The 18,637-nt window shown below is 42.6% G+C and overlaps 1 protein-coding gene across 1 annotated transcript in view; it reads right to left on the reverse strand.

Annotated features, from left to right (window-relative positions):
- crtac1b (cartilage acidic protein 1b) overlaps positions 1–17,634 on the reverse strand; it is a 277,573-nt gene extending 259,939 nt beyond the window's left edge. Inside the window, exons 1-2 of the mRNA XM_048608690.1 lie at positions 17,514–17,634; positions 16,605–16,882 (exon numbers count right to left, since the gene is read on the reverse strand). Of these exons, the coding sequence (XP_048464647.1) occupies positions 16,605–16,789 (185 nt within the window). The 5' untranslated portion in view covers positions 16,790–16,882; positions 17,514–17,634. The remainder of the gene's footprint in view (positions 1–16,604; positions 16,883–17,513) is intronic.
- Positions 17,635–18,637: the final 1,003 nt, after the last annotated feature.

Raw genomic sequence — 18,637 nt, forward strand, 5'->3', positions numbered from 1 at the left:
TTAAAGTGAAAGGGGAAAGATTTAAAAGGGACCTTCCGGGGCAACTTCTTCATGCAGAGGGTGGTGTGTGTATGGAACGAGCTGCCAGAGGCTGGTACAATTACAACATTTAAGAGGCATCTGGATGGGTATATGAATAGGAAGGGTTTAGAGGGATATTGTCAAATGCTGGCAAATGGGATGAGATCAGTTTAGGACACCTGGTCGACACAGGCATATTGGGCCAAAGAGTCTGTTTCCGTGCTGTACAACTCTGACTCTAAAAGTAAAAAGGTGGAAGGAACAAACTTCCATATCAATTGCAACTTTCACAAAGTCAGGAGATCCAAAAGCCTTTTGAAGTGAAGTGTCATGATGTAGGAAAGACCAACAACGAATTCACACACAGCATAAACTGACTGCATAAAATAGCAATGTTATAAAGTAGGAAATATGCGGTTTTTAGTGATGTTAGCTGAAGACTATAAGTTGAACAGGTCAGTCAGGGAAAACACTCCAGCTCTTGCTCAGAAGAGTGCCATTGAACCTTTAGTGACTGCCTGAGAGAATCGTGGCAATTTACAGCACACAAGGAGGCCATTCAGTCCATTGGGTTTGCAAAATGGGCTGAATGGCCTACTTCTTCTCTAGGTCTGATGGCCTTATGGGAATTACAGCATAAGGGGATAACGTAAGAATGTGAAGTTGACTTAGAAGACCTGCACAATTTTATTGAATCGTGGAACAGACTCAAAGGCTGAATGGCTTATTTAGCTTCTATTTCTGATGTTGGATGGAATAATGGGATGGTTTGTAAACTCACCGTATTCAGTCTATTTGTTGTGCTCAGTATCAGAGGAGTCACATATCACTTGCACCTACTAACACAGTAAGAACCACGCAGCCTAATCCCACTTTCCAGTTCTTGATCTAGAGCCCATTGGCTTTGGGCACTTCAAGTGCCTATCCCAGTAATTTTTAAAGGCATTGAGGATTTCTGCCTTTGCCATTTTGTCAGGCTGTGAACTCTAGATGCTCCAGGTGAAACAATTTCTGCTCAGCTCCCACCTAAACCTTTTACCAGTTTACTTACAACTTTTGTCACTGGGTTATTGGCTTCTCTGATAACAGAAACAAGTCCTTCTTATCCACTCTGCAGAATTTTAGATGCCTCCATTACATCTGCCATCAGTCTCCTCTGTTCCAAAGGAAACAACCTCAGCCTGTCCAAACTTTCCTCATAACTAAAACTCTCCACTCCGAGTTCTCCAGTCTGGGCAGCATCTTCAGAAATCTGCTCAGTATCCTCTCTAATAGAATCACTTCCTTCTTGGAATGTGGTTAACATATTGCACATAGTGTTCCAGATGTGGTCTAACTGGTGTTTTATACATTTCCAACATAACCTCCATGGTCTTGTATACATTCCGCAAATAATGAAAGAAAGGATCCCATTCAAGTTCCTAACCAATTTCTCCACCTGCCCTGTTAGCTGCACAAAATCAGTAGGTGCGCTCTCCAAGGACCCCTCTTTCTCTGCACTTCTCACAATCTTACTATTTGTTGTAAATTCCCTTGCCGTATTTGCCCTCCCCCCAAATACATCACTGCACATTCGCTGGATTGAGTTCCATTTTGTCACTGTTTCAACCAACTGGTTGGTCCATTGATATCGTCCTGCAGTCTACAGTTTACCTCCTCACTCAACTACGTGGCCAATTTTCATATCATCTCCTAACTTCTTAACCTTTATAATATATACCTTTACAATATATACATGTTAATAATTATATACCTTTACAATATATACAACAAAGAAAAGGGACATTTTCTGCAGGGCTCAGTACAATTACTGTAAACAGGTTTCCAGTCATAAAACTACCAATTGACTACAACCTTTTGCTTCCTGCCATTAAACCAAGTGAGGACTCAACCTTGCCATCTTTTCCCATTGGCTCCTATAAAATCCATCGCGTAAATGTTCTTCCGAGCACACTCTGCTAAAACCAGGAAAACATTAACTCTATTTTAGAAACATCTTATTATGACTTCACCAGCTTTAGGCTGCAAGATAAACATTGCACCACTCATTTTGAAGACAGCTATTGTCTCACGAGAATATCACATAGTCAGACATATTCCCTTAAACGGCATCTCCCCACAAGTCCCTGATTCTACACACTCCATTAGATCTCCCCATTGCTATCTTCGCTGCCCAGGACAGCTGCTGTTATGGTCTCAGTAGTTTACCTTAATGTGATCTCAACTCCTTTGCAGGAGATTGGGAGCTCAAGTCCTCCGTGTGGTCTCGCAGATTCCGCTGGGCAGAAGGTTGATTAGTGGATGACTCTGCTCCAGAACTTGCCGCTCCCCGAACCAAGCTGTTCCAGTACAGTTACAACACTGGCATCTACACGGCAATTGTGGAAAATTACCCAGGTATGTCTTGTACATAAAAAGCAGGCCAAATCTAACCAAACCAATCACCGTCCCATCAGTCTCCTCTCGATCATCAGTAAAGTGATGGAAGGTGTCTGTAACAGCGCTATCGAGCAGCACCTGCTCAGCAATAACCTGCTCAGGTGATGCCCAGTTTGGGTTCCACCAGGGCCACTCAGCTCCTGACCTCATTACAGCCTTGGTTCAAACATGGACAAAAGAGCTGAATTCCAGAGGTGAGGGGACAGTGACAGCCCTTGGCATCAAGGCTGCATTCAACTGAGTGTGGCATCAAGAAGCTCTAGCAAAACTGGAATCAATGGGTATCGGGGGCAAGCTCTCCAGTGGTTGGAATCATTACTGACACATAGGAAGGTGGTCGTGGTTGTTGGAGGTTAGCCATCTCAGGTCCAGGACATCTTTGCAGGAGTTCCTCAGGGTAGTGTCCTAGGCCCAACCATCTTCAGCTGCTTCATCAATGACCTTCCCTCCATCATAACGTCAGGAGTGGGGATGTTTGTCAATGATTGCACAATGTTCAGCACAATTCGCAACTCCTCAGATACTGAAGCAATCCATGTCCAAATGCAACAAGATCTGGACAATATCCAGGGTTGGGCTGACAAGTGGCAAGTGACATTTGCGCCACACAAATGCCAGGCTATAACCATCATGAACAAGTGACAATCTAACCACGATCCCTTGGCATTCAATGATCTTACCATCACTGAATCCCCCACTATCAACATCCTGGGGGGTTATCATCGACCAGAAACTCAACTGGACTCACCACATAAACAGTGGCTACAAGAGCTGGCCAGAGGCTAGGAATACTGCAGTGAGTAACTCATCTCTTGACACCCTAAAGCCTGTCCACCAACTACAAGGCACAAGTCAGGAGTGTGATGGAATACTCCCCACTTCCCTGGATGAGTGCAGCTCCAACAACACTCAAGGAAACATGATACCATCCAGGGCAAAACAGATCACTAGACTGGCACTACATCCACAAGCATCCACTTCCTCCAACACCAATGCTCAATAGCAGCAATGAGTAGCAGCTACAAGATACACTGCAGAAATTCACCAAACCTCTTCAGAGAACACCTTCCAAACCCATCACCACTTCCATCTAGAAGGACAAGGGCAGCAGATACATGGGAACACCACCGTCTTCAAGATCCCCTCCAGGCCACTTACCATTCTGACTCGGAAATAGAAGGCTGTTCCTTCACTGTCACTGGGTCAAAACCCTGGAATTCACTCCCCAAGGGCATTAATGGTCTACCCACTGCAGGTGGACTGCAGCAGTTCAAAAAGGCAGCTTACCACCACTTTCAAGGGCAACTAGGGACAGGTAATAAATGCTGGCCCAGCCAGCAACGCCCACATCCCATAAATGAATTTTAAAAAAAGAGACAGGTTGCCATCTGGGTCACTAGGTGAACATAGTGTCTCTGGTCTCTTGGACTATATTGATGACGCTTCAACAGTTGCTTCTATGTAGAAACATGAGCATGTCTGTTCTGTCACACCATATCATTTTCAGTTTGATTGAGACAGGATCTTAGACATGGTATCTTTTCCACCACATGTCCTCAATGAGCTCGGAGCCAAATCTGTACGGGCTTCAGGTTGAGGGTCTGGTAAAATTGCAACATTATGACATTTCTCATCATTCCACATCTTCTTGGAACAATATTCATTCTCTTTCTCCCTGCAAGTCATCATCCAGCACACATACCAATAGGGGATCTGGGAGAGGAGGGAGTTTGGGATTTCAGTCTTCTTCCTCGGAGGCGTTCACATGAAGCTGAAACATTTTGACGTGGAATTGAACGATAACTTAGAAGTGCAAGTTGAGTATCATTGTTTGTCTTTAAGCAATGCCTTAACTATGTGCATTCCAACTTCAGTTTCACCATTGGCTTGAGGGATCTGGGTGAGCTGGAGTTATGGGTTTGTCCATCTAACTCTGAATTCGGCAAACTGTGGTCCATTTAAAATACAGAAGAGTGTCTGGGATTCCATGCATTCCAAAGATCTAGTGACCCAGTCCATTACATCTGTCCGTCAGTACTTCTTCAGGGCCCCAAATTTTCAATTCTCTGAAAGTCTGTACAAGTCATCAATAAAAGCATTAGTGTTTTCCCCTTGCCACTTATTAAATTTAGCCTGCTCGACAATGATATTTTTTTTTCCCCCACAGATTGATGTAGGCATCAAGTGTCTTTATTATTTCACCATTTGCAGCTATTTCTTCATTGATCCTTTGCCTGACCAGGCATCCTCTGCACAGCCATCCATTGCATACAACAGTGAACTGATCTGCCTGATCTGTGGTGAAGTCAAATACAATACAACATCTCGTAAATCTTTGGTGCCAATTCAGCCGTGTTTCTTCTTGATTTGGACCTGTGACCTGCTCAAAGTCTTTTTGGCAATGGCAGAGACGTTACCATACAATTCACTAGCTGTCACCATGTGCTATTCATGTCTTGTTTTGCTACTAAGGACTCTACCATTGTAAAAAAAAATTAATTTAATTTAAGAGACATCTTTCTGGGATTTCAACTTGCCACAAGGCTGTAAGGGAGAATAAGTCCATGTTAAATTGTATCACTGCCTGTGACTGTTGTTGCAATCATGGGAAATAGACATTATCACATTTAACTTTCCATCATCTGATTTTAATACCCACAGAATAAAATGTTTCAAAAAAGGACAAATTCTGACCTACAACACCATAATCACCTTCAAGAGACCCACAAAACATACAGGCAGAAGTAGGCCATTCAGTCCATCTAGTCTGCTCTGCCATTCAATGAGATCATGGCTGATCTGATAATCCTCTACTCCACCTGAATTCTCTTCATTTTTATTTCTTTATTATATTATCATGGGATGACTGTTATTATGAATTTTTTATTTCTTTATTTTTCCAATTTATTACCACAATTTTGTATTTTTGAAGGTCTGTAATATGGACTTGTCATTTCTGCATTTTTCTAATTTTTTTTTTCCCTGCAGAATTTGTACTCAAGATTCTGTACCTAGGTACCTTGGTATCAGAGATGGTGCCATAAGTGGCAACATGTAAACATTTAAGTGTACTCATGTGAGTACATGTGGCAATAAAGCTAATTCAATTCATTTGAACCTTCTTACCTTTTTCACACCACCTTAGATTTTTAATCAGTAAAGGGAATCAATCTCGTATTTACCTATCAAAACAGTCTGAACAGCCCTCTGTGGTAAAGAATTCCACAGATTCACTACCCTCAGGAAGAAGAAATTCCTCATCTGCCCAAAATGTTTGAAATCCTTATTCTGAGATTATGTCTTCTGGTCCTGGTCTCTCCCATAAGAGGAAACAACCTTTCCACATGTACCCTAAAGTCCCTTAAGAAGTTTATATGTTTCAATAAAGTCGCTTCTCATTCTTCTAAACTCCAATGAGTAAAGGCCCAACCTACTCAACTTCTCCTCGTAAGAATTTCCCTCCATACCTGCGATCAATCTAGTGAACTTTCTCTAGACTACCTCCAGTGATGACCCTTGGGAAATAAACATGCACAGAAACTACCTAAAAAAAAAGTGTTGAAACAAGGTAACTGAGTCCACATCAACAAACCCATGCCTCCTGCTTTAATTCACACTTGTAGAAGTGCTCATATTGAATATGGAAGGTTGCCTCCAAATTTAGCTTGGAAAGAAATAGAGCTAGACTTGGAAATATACAAACAAAACATGTTTCTATAATTGTTTTTTGAGCAGCAGAGCAAAGAGAAAAAACATGGATTACCAAAGAGCAAAAGAGGGCACACAGTGAACATGAAAAATTGGAGAAACGACCCTTCATGGCAAGTCAAGAGATATCTGCAAACTTTGCTTCTGCTCAGGACATGGATCAACAAAGTAAACAATTCTTTGCAGGTTTGATGTCCAGCACTAGAAGGACTCTCAGGACTTTGTTCTTCCTGTCTGTACCAGACACTCTTCCTTTTCAATTTATTATCTGTGTTTGGGTGTCCGTTTGTTATTATTTTTCTTGGGGTTAGCAGATAATAAAATGTCTCTCTCCCTTTCAAAAAACCTTTCATTGGTTCCTTCATTTTGCTCTAATTAGCACCAAGTTTAGTTGATTTATTAGAGCTGCATGCTAAACAAGAAATTAAAAATATTTGTTGGAACTAACCAGTATGGTGTTAGAAAGGAGTGAGTATTACCTCTCCTTCCCAACAATATTTACTGTGTTTGTGTCTTTTTAAGCATATCATATAGTAACCCCTCATACTGCAGATCCCAGGAGCTTTAACTTTACTGACCAGTATGCCATGTAGGACCTTGTTAAAATCTATGTAGATACATCAAATGTGCTCATCGACTCTGTTCCTTACCTTCTTAGAAAATTCAATCAAGTTAATAAGACACAGCTTCCCTTCGCAAATTCATGCCGACTGCCCTTCATCGATCTTCACCTTTCTAAATAACAGGTTATTTTTCAATACTTGACTAACCAATGAGGTTCAGTGGATTTATCTGCATTTACTTGCGCTACCCTTTTCACCCTCGCTAAACAATGGAAGAAATAATTCTGTCATCGCCAAATACCACAGTTAGAGCCAGAGAGCGTTGAATGGTGACCGTGAGACCCTTCACAATTGTCTCCCCTGGATACACAGCATCGGAGTCTGATGATGCATCTGTTTTGCTATAAGACATTGGCTACTTCTGCTCCATTCACCCCATCGAGTCTGCTCTGCCATTCAATGAGATCATGGCTAATCTGATCATTCTCAGCTCCACTTTCCTGCCTTTTCCCTTCCCCTTACTGATTAACAATCTGCCTCTCAGCCTGGGAATATACTTAATGACACAACCTCAACTGCCCTTTAGGGTAAACAATTCCAAAGATTTTCAAAGATCCTTAATAATTCCTTTCTCATGATCTCAAAGATTTCACACTCTTTCTCCTGGAGGTTGGGTGGCTCGCCGAGCTGGTTTCTTGTTTCACAGACTATTTCGTTACCATGCTGGGTAACATCCTCAGTGCAGCCTCCGATGAAGCGTCGGTGTGTTTTCCCACCTGGTTTTTAAACTCTGGGGTCTGTTGAGATGGATTGCCTCACTTCCGGGTTTCCTCCGTAGTGAAATGCATATGGGGTCGAGTTCAGTATGTTTATTAATAGCATGCTTCGTGGAGTGCCAGGCTTCTAGGAATTCTCGTGCCTGGCTCTGTTCAGCTTGTCCCAGGATTTTGGTTTTGTCCCAGTCGAAATGGTGGTTCTCCTTGTCCGTGTGGATTGAGATCAGTGAGTATTGGCTCATACTCATCAATACTCACTGACCTCAATCCACACGGACAAGGAGAACCACCATTTCAACTGGGACAACACCAAAATCCTGGGACAGGCTAAGCAGAGACAGGCACAAGAATTCCTAGAAGCCTGGCACTCCACGAAGCATGCTATTAATAAACATACTGAACTCGACCCCATATACGTTTCACTACGAAGGATAACCGGAAGTGAGGCAATCCATCTCAATGGACCCCAGAATTTAAAAACCAGGCGGGAAAGCACACTGACGCTTCATCAGAGGCTGCACTGAGGATGTTACCCAGCACAGTAACGAAACGTCTGCGGAACAATAAACCAGCTCGGTGAGCCAACTAACCTCAACACCCACAACCCGAGCTACAAATCTACTCCAAAACCTTAGAGACTCTTTCTCCTTAACTACAGTGTTTGCACTGGCACTTCTTTTGTGAATAAAATATTAATTAAGAAAATATGATACTTGAAAACAATGATCAACAATGCCTGACAGGGAAGCACTCCTTTAGCGCTGACCACCTCCGCTCCCACCCCCGACAGGGAGGCACTCCCTCAGTGCTGCCACCCCCCCCCCCCCCAGCAGTGCAATTTCAGTTATTGTGCCTCTAGCAGTCATGCCTTCAGCTGCCTATGCCACAAACTCGAGAATTTCCTTCATCAACCTTTGTACCTTTTCTGCCCATCTCTTTTCCTCTGAAGTCACTCGTAACTTTCTGACTGAGGAATTTGCTCAATATCTCTGTGGGTCTGGGTATCAAATTTGGTTTTATAACACCAGCATTCCTGCCCTCTCCCAGTGACTGGTACTTTAGGAATTCACATTGTTGTTCTTGATGTATCCTCACAGTATGGTGATGTTTGATAGTTCCCAACAAAACAGCTAATTCCTGCGTCTTACAAAATCCCAACTAGAGTCGCTTAAAATTTCCATAATCTCCGAAACAAAACATTGCTCTCTGAAGGAACGATGATTCTCATGACTAAAACAAAGGAGTGAATCAGCCAGCTCCGATCAGTCACTGATGGGCCTTTGCGACCTTCTGTGTACAGATTACAGCTGCTCTCTACTCAGAGCTTTGTTAATCAAAGCACTTTGGAGTCAGAGAACAAGAGATTTGCATCCACCTCCAACGGCTGCAAGGTTTGGAGCAATGTTTTTTTCCACGCTGTAGACCTTCAGCTGATGAATCGGCTGCTCACACTGTATTAAATTTGCTCCTTTTTATTAAAACTTAGTGTCATTCTGTGCTGGAACATTCTATGAACTCCGAAATTTGTGGTTTTGTACCCCGTTTCAGTGTCCTTCTCATCGACGTGGACAACACACTCGTGTGAGTTTGCAGCGTATGGCTTCAAGGTGCAGTTTCAGAGATTTGTGCAAATGTTTCAGACATAAAGCTCACCAAGGAAGGGCTGCATTGTATATCTGTAAACTGAAAACCTGTCCAGTGGACATAAAAGATCTCATTTCGCTATTTTGGCTAACAGTGCTGAAGTGCCCCTCTCATCTGCTGAATTTTTATCTCACAAACAATGTCAAATAAACATATGAAAAAAAAATACTGAAAGAATTGTGGATGCTGGAAATCAGAAACAAACAGAAATTGCTGGAAAAACTCAGCAGGTCTGGCAGCATTTTTCCAGCAATTTCTGTTTTTATTTTCTCCTTGGCCAATGTAATTGCTGTTGGTTGGAAGCTTGCTATGTGGATACAGATGCAATTCCAACACTGCAGGCAATGAATCACATTTTTAAAATGTTGACAAAGTGCTTCAAGAGGCCCCGAGGTTCTGGAAAGCACAGTAGTAGGCATGTACTTTCTTTTCTGTAAACATGCTAGTGGTGACATCCTACTCCATCACCTCAGGCATTTGCCCTCAAGCATTGCAGCTCCCACAAAAGACATGTCTTCACGATTCACAAGCATCTTTACCGCAACATGTAACTAGACCCTCTACTACCCACACATGCCCAATAGCCCCTCTCCGCCTATTCGGGTAGCCACTAATTCCTTCATTTTGTCCTCCAGCGTTGTCCCCACTCCACTCCCAAAATCAACCTGGATTCTGTTGTCACCTTCCAGTGCAGACATGGCAACATTTGATTCAAAACACCAGACATATTAAATAATCTATAACAGAGGCTGAAACCTTTGGAAATTACTATCACACTCCTCCCCTCCCTCCTAACTCACCCACAACTAATTTCAGCTGCTGCCCTCTGGCTTTGTACTAGAACACATCAACTAACATACACTGCACCATCAAATGTTTGTTGCAACACTTTGAAATGTTTGAGGTATCCATTAATGTGTTATCAGGTTTTCTTTGAGAATTGTATTCAGTTCTGGTCTCCCTCCTGTAGGAAAGATGTTGTTAACTTGGTGCAAAAAAGATTTACAAGGATGTTGCCCAGGGTTGGAGGGTTTGAGCTATAGGCAGAAGCTGAATAGGTTGGGACTATCTTCCCTGGAGTATCGAAGGCTGAAGGGTGACCTTATAGAGGTTTATAAAATCATGAGAGGCATGGATAGGGTGAATAACCAAGTCTTTTTCCCAGGTGAGAGAAGTCCTAAACCAGAGGGCATAGGTTTAAGGTGAGAGGGGAAAGATTTAAAAAGGGACCTAAGGGGCAACTCTTTCATGCAGTGGGTGGTGCATGTATGGAATGAGCTGCCAGAGGAAAGGGTGGAGGCTGGTACAATTACAACATTTAAAAGGCATCTGGATGGGTACATAAACAAAAAGGGTTTAGAGGAATATGGGTCAAATACTGGCAAAGGGGACTAGATTAATTTATGCTATCTGCTGGGCATGGACAAGTTGGACTGAAGGGTCTGTTTCCATACTGTATGACTCCACAATTCCACATCCTTCACTGTTGAAATCCAGATGAGGAAGTGCCAGTGTTGGACTGGGGTGGACAAGGTCAAAAAAAAAAAATCACATGACACCAGGTTATAGTCCAACAGGTTTATTTGAAGACACAAGCTTTCAGAGCCTCACTCCTTCTTCAGGTGTTAGAGAGAGAGGTGGCATCAGGCACAGAATTTAATAAGTAAAAGATCAAAGGGTCATAGAACTGATACGACTATATTGAACAAATCTAAGATGGCTGTTAAATCTTTAATCAGTTAGAAAGGAGATGCAGGTTTCAATCGATTAAAATGCAAATCCCAGAATTTCTTTCAAGTCACTGCCCTGTGATGACTAAAGGTTCTATCAGTATACCAGAGGTGACATCTCAGGTCAGACAATGTATTTTAGGTGTGAGGTCTAATCAATCCAAACCTGCATCTCCTTTCTAACTGATTAAAGATTTAACAGCCATCTTAGGTTTGTTCAATACATTCGCATCAGTTTTATGACCCTTTGATCTTTTACTTATAAATTCTGTGCCTGATGCCACCTCTCTCACTAACACCTGAAGAAGGACTGAGGCTCCGAAAGCTTGATTTCAAATAAACCTGTTGGACCATAACCTGGTGTCCTGTGTTTTTTTACCTAGGAATGCAGATCACCAATTCAGAGGTTTGACAGGATGCAACATAGGATTATATTGTATTTAGAGCGCCACTTGACCCTCCCATCCTGTGTCAGCGCTTTTAGACATGAACCTCCCCTAACCCAATCTATTCCTTCCTTCCGTGTGTATTTATGAATGGTCTCAACAAGTTGGATGCAGAAAGGATGTTTATTCATGTTTGCAAGTCCAGAACCATGGGGCACCGTTTTAAAATTAGGGGGTCGCCCTTTTAGGATGAAGGGGAAGAGAATTTTTTTTCCTCTGAGGGTTCTACAACTTTGGAAGTCTGTGCTTCACAAGGCAATGCAGACAGCAGAGGAGGGGCCACTAAATATTTTTAAGGAGAGGGAATCAAAGGTTATCATGGGTTTGAGAATTTGTGAATCAAAACACCAACAGATCAGCTTTGATCTTATTGAATGGGGGAGCGGGCTTGAAGGGCTGAGTGGCTTATTTCTGCTCCTTGGTAGTAGGTTTATATGTATCCAGCTTTCACTTAAAATGAATATGCTTGCCATGTTAACTACTCCCTGTAGTAGTGAATTCTACATTCTAACCATTCTGAGTTTCACCTGAATTCCCTATCGGATTTATCGGTGACTATTTCATTATTTATGATAGATGCTGCCTGACCTGCTGATTGTTTCCAATATCTTCTGTTCTTATTTCAGATTTATATCATCTGCTGTATTTTACACTTGTCATACCAGTGACCCCAACAAGTGGAAACATCTTCTACATCTCTAACCTATTCCACCCTTTCATAGTATTGAATAAGGTCACCTTTCAGCCCTCTGTTTTCTGGAGAAATGAGCCAGGTCCCTTGGCACTTACTCCATGTGAATTAAAAAGTGTTTCCTTGTCCTGTGCATTCAACACTATCTTTCTTTCTCCACCCAGCCAATGGGGAGGGAGATGACTATTGGCATTGTAGTTAGACTATTAATCCAGAGACCCTGATAATGTTCCAGGTGCCTGAGTCTGAATCCCGCCATGGTGAATTCTGAATTCGTTTAAAATCTGGAATTAAGAGTATAACATATCCATCCTTTAGAGAAGGAAATCTGCCATCCTTGTCTGGTCTGGCCTGGCCTGTGACTCCAGACCCACAGCAATGTGGTTGACTTTTAATTGCCCTCTGGGCAATTAGGGATGGGCAATAAATGCTGCCTAGCCAGCAACTCCCACAGCCCAGGAGTGAAGGGAAAAAAAAACCTGATCTTGAATGTTGATATAGTTTCTGCCCCAGACTCCTCAACATTCACTCAGCAAAACACCTAGATTTCCCAAGTCCCACTCCGCTGTCAGTGTGACCTGACATTGACCTCACCGAGAAGCCCAAGGATTGGGATCATTAGCAGCAAAAACTAAAATAAGAAACATAGTATTTGTGATCACCTTATGGGAGCCTCCAATCTGACCAAACCATGCCTTATGACCCAATGTCGGAGGGTGATTTGTGACTCAAGTCTATTTTTAAAAAAATTTTGATCTACTTAACTAGCTCTTTTCTCAAAAGAAACCAATCAGAGTTCAGTGACATTAGGCGTACAGTGGTGTACTGGTGCAGTGGTATTGGCATGCCTTTGAGCATCACAGCGAAGGAGGCAACACAGGATTGAAGGCCCTAGTCTCAACAGTGTTAACAAAAAAGAAGAAAGTGGGTCACATCCCAAATTCTTTGACCCACAGCCTCGACTTTCCCAGACCCAGAAATATTGAATGTCTTAAGTACTCTCCATCAAAAATCCCACCACGCTAAGACCATAAGATGTAGGAACAGAATTAAGTTATTTGGTCCTTGGAGTCTGCTCAATTATTTGATCATGGCTGATGTGTTTCTCCACACCATTCTCCTGCTCCACCATTATCCTGCCTTCTCCCTGTCACCTTTGATCCCTTTACTCATGAACCTATCTATTTCTGTCTTAAATACACTGTGTCTTGGCCTCCACAGTCTTCTGCAGCAATAAGTTCCACAGATTCACCACCCTCTGGCTGAGGAAATTCCTCCCCATCTCAGTTCGAAAGGGTTGTCCCTTCATTCAGAGTGTGCCCTCGGATCTTAGTCTGTCCTGCTAATGGAAAGATCTTCTCCGCGTCCACTCTATTCAGGCCTCTCAGTATTCTGTAGGTTTCAATCAGATCCCCCCCTCATCCTTCTAAACTCCATCAAGTACAGACCCAGAGTCCTCAACCACTCCTCATGTAGTTCCCACCATCATCCTATTTTATCCACATCATAACAGAAGTGGACCACTCAGCTTCTCGTCCATTATTAATCTGTACCTCAATTCCATTCCCTGTCTTTGCTCAGTACGCCACTTAATCATGCAATAACAATCTATTCCAATTGTAAAAGCTCTAATTCACCCAATGCCTCAGTTGTCTGGAAAAGACATTATCCTTTGTGTGAAGAAGTTCTGCCTGATTTCCCTCTTAAATGAGCTGAGTTGAAGTTTACGTTTCGGCTTGCCCTTGATTTCCCCATAAGGGGAACTTATTTTTCCTTCTCTATCCATCAGTCTTTTCTCCTGTCCTTGTTTTCCAAGGGTGGGGTCATTGTCTTCTGCAGGATGGTGATAGAAACCTCTCTCAATCTTATGCCTACCAACATTGGTATTGGACAGATTTACAGGCTGTCAATCAAACTGTTTGACCATATCTTCTGTGGCCAACATGCCCTGGTACTGGGCTCGAACATAGAACTCCTAGCCCAGAGATAGGGACACTGCCCACCTGCGTGACAAGATTTGCCTTCCCTATCCTGTCAAATACTTCTAACATTTTAAAACACCTGCATTAGATTACCCTACAATCTTCATACTCAGGGCAATTTTATGGAACTTGATCTCATAATTTCACTCTCCAAGGCCGAATAATAATTCTGATAAATCAGAACGGCACCCTTTCTAGGATTACTATTTCCTTCCTGAGGGACAAACTTTACTGGTCAGTCATTCTAGATGGCATGTGGCCAATACTCCATCCAACTGAGCATACGATCTAGGAGAAAAAAAAAAAAATCATTCAAAAAGATCACAGCTGATCTTCCCAACTCTTCGATCATGTTTGTCGCCATAGCTCTCGATTGCCTTGGTATTCAATGGTCTATTTGTGAATACATTCCATGATAGAGCAACCACAGCCCTCGGAGGTAGAGAATTCCAAACACTTACAACCCTCTTAGTGATGAAATTGCCCTTCATCTCAGTCCAAAATGACTAACTTCTTCTCCTCGGACTGTGCTCCCTGGATCTGGACTCCCCAGCCTATAGGAAACAGCTTCTCAGCATCTACCCTGTCAATGCCTCTAAAAACTCCATGGGTTTCAATGAGATTACCACTCGTTCTTCTAAAGGCCAGAGGATTTAATCCAGTCTATTCAATCTCTCCTGATGGACGAACCCTTCATCCCAAGAATTAATGCAATAGCTGACATCACAAGAATTCCCAGTCACAGTGATTTCCTCATTTCTCTTTCTGGTCACTGGAACCCACTTTGCAGCAAGATCACAGGACACAAGAACCAGTGCTGACTCTATCCCTAAGAGGCAATGTAGCTCCTTACCAAAATTCTAACATTTTTTAAATAAGAATGAAACCCTTTAAGAATGAAGAAAAGGATTCTGAGTTTACAAACACATCCACAATTACAGTCTCGTTACAAGTTAAGAAGTAGGACTTTGAAATATAGTCACCTTAGTTTGGCATACCTTGATCATTTACTCAGAGCAAAAGGGCATTTCAGAGTAGCCATTGCTCGAAAGAGACCGGCATCACATTGACACAACACAGTCATATTGGATGAGCCAGCCAACATGGACAAGACTCAGAAACTGAATGAGAAAGTCCTATTGAATTTCCCAGGAACTGACAAGATTCCCAGAACTGGGAAAGGGAACAAGAGATGCATTTTCACCACTTGGGCATCAACTAGAGTAAGAAAAAGCAGCTGAATTAAATACCGTCCTCCCTCAAACCCACATGTAGAAATAAATTCTGCCCAAACATCTTCATAAGAGGTCTGTATTTTTGAGCACAAGACACACAAAAGATAAACAACACTTTATAGTAAAACAAAGTGATTTTTTTCCCTCTAAAGTGCATATTGAGTTTCAGCATAATAGCTGTAAAGGGTGATCCCAGGAGGGATGCTGGGGGCAAATAAACAAAAAACAATAAACAGAAAGAAGCATCAGATGTGACTGTTGAAAAAGCCATAATTTCACACTATCTCACTAAAATTCTTTTAAATATCACTGACATTATCCAATTCCACTATGTTTGAATTTTCCAATTTTGTTTTAAGAAAAATGTAACACAAGGGTGTGTGAACTTCAGCAAGGTCATGTCATGTGGAATTTCAATTTCTTTTTCTTAATCTGTTGAGAGTGGGGGTGATGAGGGTGTGGGCTAAATTGTTAATTTAGAGACAGGTTTCTTGCCAAATTTGGTCTGCGGAAGTGGACACCAGGACCAATTGTCACCCTGTAATCTCTGCAGCTGAGAAACAGAGTCCAAAGAACAGATGGAGTGAGAGATGGAAAGTGACAGAGAGAGAGAGAGAGAGAGAGGTGGAGAGAGAGGGGGGGTGAAGAGAGAGAGAGAGAGGAGAGGGGAGGGAGGGGGGGGGGGGAGAGGGGGAGATGGAGATGGTGCTGCAGAATCAGAAATAATGAGAAAATGACAGGCTTTGTCCAGGCAGGTGGTTGGAGGGGATACCAAGCCACAGAGGTACTGCAAAGAGAGTTAACACAAGGGACTGGTCGTAGATCCACAGGCCAAAGAAATCTGAGAAAGGGACATAGCTCTAAGCACAAGGCAGTCAACACAACAACATCACAACCAGCTTCTTAAATCTTTTACAAAACCAACAGCGGCCCTTTAAGAGAAAACTGCAGCTGAATTGACATACAATATCCATATCCGGTCATGTACAATACACACCGTAATACTGCAGCAATGATTGTTTGGTGTTTAAAAGTAAGCCCCTGCTCTGCATCTTTTTATCTGCAGACCAGTAACCAGTCCCTTGTGTAAAGCTGCATCCCAATATAATCAGGTACATACTTAGGTCCATATATAATCATATATGGGTTTGTCCACACACACACATAAATGTCTCGTGTACAAGCACAGTTCATATATCACATCAATTTTTTTTTGCTACAGACAACAAGCATAGCTGCAGACATCCTGCACAGACAGCCACGTTTTCGCTGAATGATCTTAATGAAGATATCTCATTAGGGCTGATATCTAATCTCTCACATAGATTAAGGCTGAGTTTTACCAGCTATTGTGAGGGGACGCACCTACCCGGCCACCACTATCTCCAGCTCTCCGTCGTTGTCCACATCAGTGATTGCCACTCCATAATTAAGCTGGGTCGGATTATTGTCGTAGTCGGGAGGGAGGACCGTGTCGGTCACGGCTGTAAAGACGATTCTCTGCGGGAGCACCAGGTGGAGAAGAGATAAGAGAGGCAGGAGCGAGAACAGCATCCTCAGGCTGGGGTGAAGCTGTCTGAGGGTGGGGAGGGAGGGAGGGGGAAATTGGGAGGGGGGGAGGTTTATGAGGTGGAGAATCAGTGGTAGCTGCAAGAGAGAGAGATTTGCTTTTTAAAAAGAGAAACCTTAAGATTTACAGGACAAATGAGGCAGCAGTACACTTGGCACATCACAAGTAATGACTGAGAGAGATAGCTACCTCTTACTCTGCAGTAATATCAGCTTGCAACATTGGACAATGGTCCCACTACTGTATTTCCTCATCAACACAAGTTGACTCGAAATCGGCCAAACTTTTAAGTAAACTTCTTGCCCTGACAGGAGGAGAGGGTTTGGTGTCCGAGAGCCGAGTTAACCATTATTAAACAAAACAAGCCTGAAATATTTAGTGAAACGCAGGTCCTACTCACACAATTAGAATTTGTCTAATCGGCGCTCTGGCTCCTTTTTTTTAAAATGCCCGCTCTGGCTTTTAAATCACTCTACTTCGTAGTTTAAAATTAAATATAACTCTATAAAATTATTGCATCCATAGGTATTTAAAAGCTAATTTAACACATAAGGAAATTACTGTACATCTAAAATTGATGAGGAAGCATTAAAGACAAGACGGAAATCTTTATGGGAGTGCTGAGGTGAAGTTTATAATTTGCAACATGTATTATTTTTAGAAGATATTCTGTTGCGGAACTCAAAGCTAAACACTTGAAATACTCACACGAGGCACAGTTGTCACTTTCTGAGCCCGGGGTTGCAGTTTCTTGTCCCTGATTTGGGGTCTCAACGTTTCCCTCCGTCCCTCTGTCAGCTTGGAACCAATGAGAGCTTTTATCGTTTTAAGGGCTTTTCTTCCTTATGCAAGAACGTTACATAACACACACTCCAATCAGAGCGCAACTCCCAGGACCACAGAGCCTCCCACAAAATGCTTCTGCTCCAATAGGATGGGGCTATGTCCTGTATGGGGTGGGGGGGAGGTGTGCATCTTGATTGACACCTTTCATAACGTGTCCCAGGATGGCACAGTCGGATTCCAGAGACAGGGAGCCGTTTGGATGATGGTCCCGCTTATTTCATCCTATTTTGGGATTTACTAGTCTTCAGAGGATGGCGGGAACCTGGGCATTTTGCCTGAAGTTTTGCTGAGGGACCTTGTGCAGAGACATCAGACTGTTACTCCTACTCTGGCAACATAGTACAGTCTGTTCAATAATAAAAAAAACGAAGTTCAATCAGCACTTGGTGAACTGTTCTGGACTTACTTTCACCCCATCTCATTCATTCCTTCTCTTCAAGCCTCACCTCCAACTCAAACAGCGAAAAGTTTCTGGATTTCTTTTATCACTAAGATTTAGACCATTCTCTAAGCTGCCTTTTCCAATTTCCTCCCTCCCCATAGCCTGCCTGGCCAAACAGCCTCTAATTCTCCCCCTGCCCCAGCCCCTGAACTTGGATCTTCCTCTGTAACCTCTCCTCACACTCACTCTGACCTCAACATGTCCTTGAGGCCCACTCCTTGCTTCCTCAAAACTATGTCCGCTAAACCGTTCAATGCCGATTTAAATACATGTTAAAGTTAGTCAGACGAACACTAAGGGTTTTTAACAGGTTCGTTGGAAATGCTCACCGAAATGTAACGTGTATATAGAGTCATAGAGTGTACAGCACAGAAACAGACCCTTCGGTCAAACTCGTCCATGCCAACCAGCTATTCTAAATTAATCTAGTCCCATTTGCCAGCAAATGGCCCATATCCATCTAAACCCTTTCTATTAATGTACCCATTCAGATGCCTTTTAAATGTTGTAATTGTCATTGAGTTAATTTTAGGTATATTTTCTT

Source organism: Rhincodon typus, chromosome 20 (assembly GCF_021869965.1).
Source record: "Rhincodon typus isolate 14 chromosome 20, sRhiTyp1.1, whole genome shotgun sequence".
NCBI classification, from domain to species: domain Eukaryota; kingdom Metazoa; phylum Chordata; class Chondrichthyes; order Orectolobiformes; family Rhincodontidae; genus Rhincodon; species Rhincodon typus.